The sequence below is a fragment of the Odontesthes bonariensis genome, chromosome 22, assembly GCF_027942865.1.
Source record: "Odontesthes bonariensis isolate fOdoBon6 chromosome 22, fOdoBon6.hap1, whole genome shotgun sequence".
NCBI classification, from domain to species: Eukaryota; Metazoa; Chordata; class Actinopteri; order Atheriniformes; family Atherinopsidae; genus Odontesthes; species Odontesthes bonariensis.
In genome coordinates, this window is record NC_134527.1 from 4,819,237 (window position 1) to 4,822,903 (window position 3,667).

General features: G+C 44.9%; 1 protein-coding gene across 1 annotated transcript; it reads left to right on the forward strand.

Moving 5' to 3' along the window:
• The first annotated feature begins 1,036 nt into the window (after window positions 1–1,036).
• LOC142373003 (tripartite motif-containing protein 16-like) lies at window positions 1,037–3,403 on the forward strand. The gene has a single exon (XM_075456054.1). The coding sequence runs from the start codon at window positions 1,329–1,331 to the stop codon at window positions 3,000–3,002; it is 1,674 nt and encodes a 557-aa protein (XP_075312169.1). The 5' UTR covers window positions 1,037–1,328; the 3' UTR covers window positions 3,003–3,403.
• Window positions 3,404–3,667: the final 264 nt, after the last annotated feature.

The window sequence follows — 3,667 nt, forward strand, 5'->3', positions numbered from 1 at the left end:
TAGCTTCCTGCCAAGCTTCTGGACGCGTAATTCGTTCACGGAGCAGGGTACGCGCACAGGGGGAAGGAGGGGGAGGGAGGAGCAGGTTGCAGTTTGATAGACGGCATCAGTATCCAATCATTGTGAACGGTCCGTTCACAATGATTGGATACTGTTTTTCCTGGATTGTACGTTCTAGAGGCCACTAAAACTTTTTATATTTGTGTCAAAACTTTTAATTAATTGGTTGCAATGGGGGTGTGAAGAGTATTTCAAGCAATATGTAAAAAAATGTTCCAGAAAAAGATCCCCTACCCCACCTTTAATGATTTAACGCCGATAAATATTTTATCGCGCATTAAAACATGTTTTATTATTTATTTTATTATTGTAAAAGTCTGTTGCTCACAGGCTTTTATTTTTGTAAAAGTTTGTTGCTGTCTGTTGCGGAACCGGAAAAGAAAGTAAGGCAAGGCAATTTTATTTATAGAGCACAAATCGTACACAAGGTAATTCAAAGGGCTTTACAGCTACATAAAATCACAAGAAGGCAATAAAATCATTAAAATAAAAAAATAAATAAAAAACCCATTAAAAATAATCATTAATTAATTAAAAGTGAAGAGTGCAGATAAAATACTTTCAGGTGTAATGTGCACAGCTAAGTAATCTAAAGTAGCTGTAAGTAAGTAGTCTAAAATATCACTTAAAGGCAAAACACACAACTGATAGCAGCAAGTCATTCAAGGAAACAGACAGTGGAGCGAGGCTTCTACATAAAAACTACAGAAAGATGCTGATGTTAAAAGTGTGTTTGCACAACAAATGTTATGGCACTTTCATTCATATGGCAGCACATTTAAAATAAAGCTAAATGCTAAAGGCTATACACTACTTTTGGATTCATTTTTGGATTTTGCGTACAAATGCGATTAATCGTGATTAATCAGGGAAATCATGTGATTAATTAGATTAAAAGTTTTAATCTTTGCCCGGCCCTAGTTTCTAAATGTTCTTCCTGATTTTTCAGGCTCACTCTGCTGCATTTACTGTGAAAGTGAAGCTTCTTTCCAAAGGGATTAAAAGAAGAATCGACCCGTGTTTTAACCATGAAGTCTGCTGTGAATCAGCTCCGACTCACTTCCTGCTCACACACAGCAGCTCCGCTCGGCCCACATGTTTCCTGGTTCCCTCCCCTTCAGATCTGCAGCTCATGATGGGTGTAACCAACAGAATGTGAACCGACCGGCTCTGTTCTCTGCACAGTCACGTGATTTATAGCTCAGAGCTCAGATAAGTTTCAGTTTTCAGGAAGTGAAACTCACTGAGTCGCTGATCTGAGAGGAGAAATGGCGCAGAAAGGAGTTCAGCTGGACCGAGAAAGCTTCTCCTGTTCGATCTGCCTGGATCTGCTGAAGGATCCGGTGGCTATTCCCTGTGGACACAGCTACTGCATGAGCTGTATTAAAGGCCACTGGGATGGAGAGGATCAGAGGGGGATCCACAGCTGCCCTCAGTGCAGGGAAACTTTCCTACCGAGGCCTGTGCTGAAGAAAAACACCATGTTAGCTGCTTTAGTGGAGCAGCTGAAGAAGACTGGACTCCAAGCTGCTCCTGCTGATCACTGCTATGCTGGAGCTGAAGATGTGGCCTGTGATGTCTGCTCTGGGAGGAAGCTGAAAGCCGTTAAGTCCTGTTTATTCTGCCTGGCCTCTTACTGTGAGGAACACCTTCAGCCTCATTATGATTCAGCTCCACTCAGGAAACACAAGCTGGTGGAGCCCTCCAAGAAGCTCCAGGAGAACATCTGCTCTGATCACGGTGAGGTGATGAAGATTTTCTGCCGTACCGATCAGAAGTGCATCTGTTATCTCTGCTTAATGGATGAACATAAAGGCCACGACACAGTGTCAGCTGCAGCAGAAAGGACTGAGAGGCAGAGAGAGCTGGAGGGGAGTCGGCAGCAGATCCAGCAGAGAATCCAGGACGCAGAGAAAGATGTGAAGCTGCTTCAGCAGGAGCTGGAGGCCATCCATCAGTCTGCTGATAAAACAGAGGAGCACAGCCAGAAGATCTTCAGCCAGCTGATCCGTCTCCTCCAGAAAAGAAGCTCTGATGTGAAGCAGCAGATCAGATCCCAGCAGGAAGCCGAAGGGAGTCGAGTCAAAGAGCTTCAGGAGAAGCTGGAGCAGGAGATCACTGAGCTGAAGAGGAAAGATGCTGAGCTGAAGCAGCTCTCACACACAGAGGATCACAGCCAGTTTCTGCACAGCTGCCCCTCAGTGGCAGCACTCAGGGGGGCTACACACTCATCCAGCATCCAGATCCGTCCTCTGAGGCACTTTGAGGATGTGACAGCAGCTGTGTCAGAGCTCAGAGATAAACTACAGGACATCCTGAGAGAGGAATGGGCCAACATCTCACTGAGAGTCGCTGAAGTGGATGTTTTACTGTCAGAACCACAACCAGAACCAACGAGCAGAGCTGGATTCTTAAGATATTCATGTGGAATCACACTGGATCCAAACACAGCAAACAGAAAGCTGTTACTGTCAGAGGGGAACAGAAAAGTGACAGTAATGAAACATCTTCAGTCTTATTCTGATCATCCAGACAGATTCACTGGATGGTGTCAGGTCCTGAGCAGAGAGAGTCTGACTGGACGTTGTTACTGGGAGGTGGAGATGGGAGGGAGAGATGTTGGTGTAGCAGTAGCATACAAGAACATCAGCAGAGCAGGAGGTGGGACTGAATGTAGATTTGGATTTAATGACAAATCTTGGTCATTAGAGTGTTACTCAAACAGTTCTACATTTAGGTACAACAACATTAGAACCTCCATCTCAGGTCCTCGGGCCTCCAGAGTGGGAGTGTACCTGGATCACAGAGCAGGTATTCTGTCCTTCTACAGCGTCTCTGGAACCATGACTCTCCTCCACAGAGTCCAGACCACATTCACTCAGCCGCTCTGTGCTGGGATCTGGCTTTATTATCCTGGAGACTCAGCAGTTTGTGTAAAGTGAAATAAATGTGTTTAGTCAGCTTGTTGCTGACAGCTGGTTGCTGGGATGTCTCTGCTGCTGTTCTGCTGTTTATTTGCTGCTGTTTCCTGTGTCTGTGCAGCCATGGAGGATATCACTGCTGATGAGGAGTTTGATTGACAGAAATATTAAAATCTAAACTTCTCTGAGCTCTAAACATCAGTGGGATCCTGGTGTCGGTGTGTCTGTATGTTGTTGTTTCTCTTCCACTTCATGGAGCCCAGCAGAGGAGTCAGCAGACCTTCCTTTATCACAGACTCTTTTCAGATCTCATCACTGTGGAAATGGGAAAATAATCCTGGAGTTACGCTGACTTTGGTTTTGTTCATTTGTTCAGGCTGTGTTTGAGAATAAAGGCGCTCAGGCCAAATATTCACTTTAAAGCTCCGTTTCTGTCTCATATTCTGTGTTTATATTCATGTTTGAACATGTTTCAGTGAATCAATGCAGCTGTTAACTCGCTAGTTATTTAACACCGATACACATTAACGCATTTTTAAAAGAAACATTTTTGTTGGGGCTTTTGTGCCTTTAATGGAAAGTTCAGAGAGACAGGAAGCAGGGGGCAGAGAGAGGGGGAACAACATGCAGCACAGGGCCGTCCGATGCGGGACTCGAACCGGCTGCAGCGAGGACTATAGCCTCTG

Excerpts from the sequence above, each read along its gene's own strand:
- LOC142373003 (XM_075456054.1), top strand. The coding sequence starts at position 1,329 with ATGGCGCAGAAAGGAGTTCAGCTGGACCGAGAAAGCTTCTCCTGTTCG.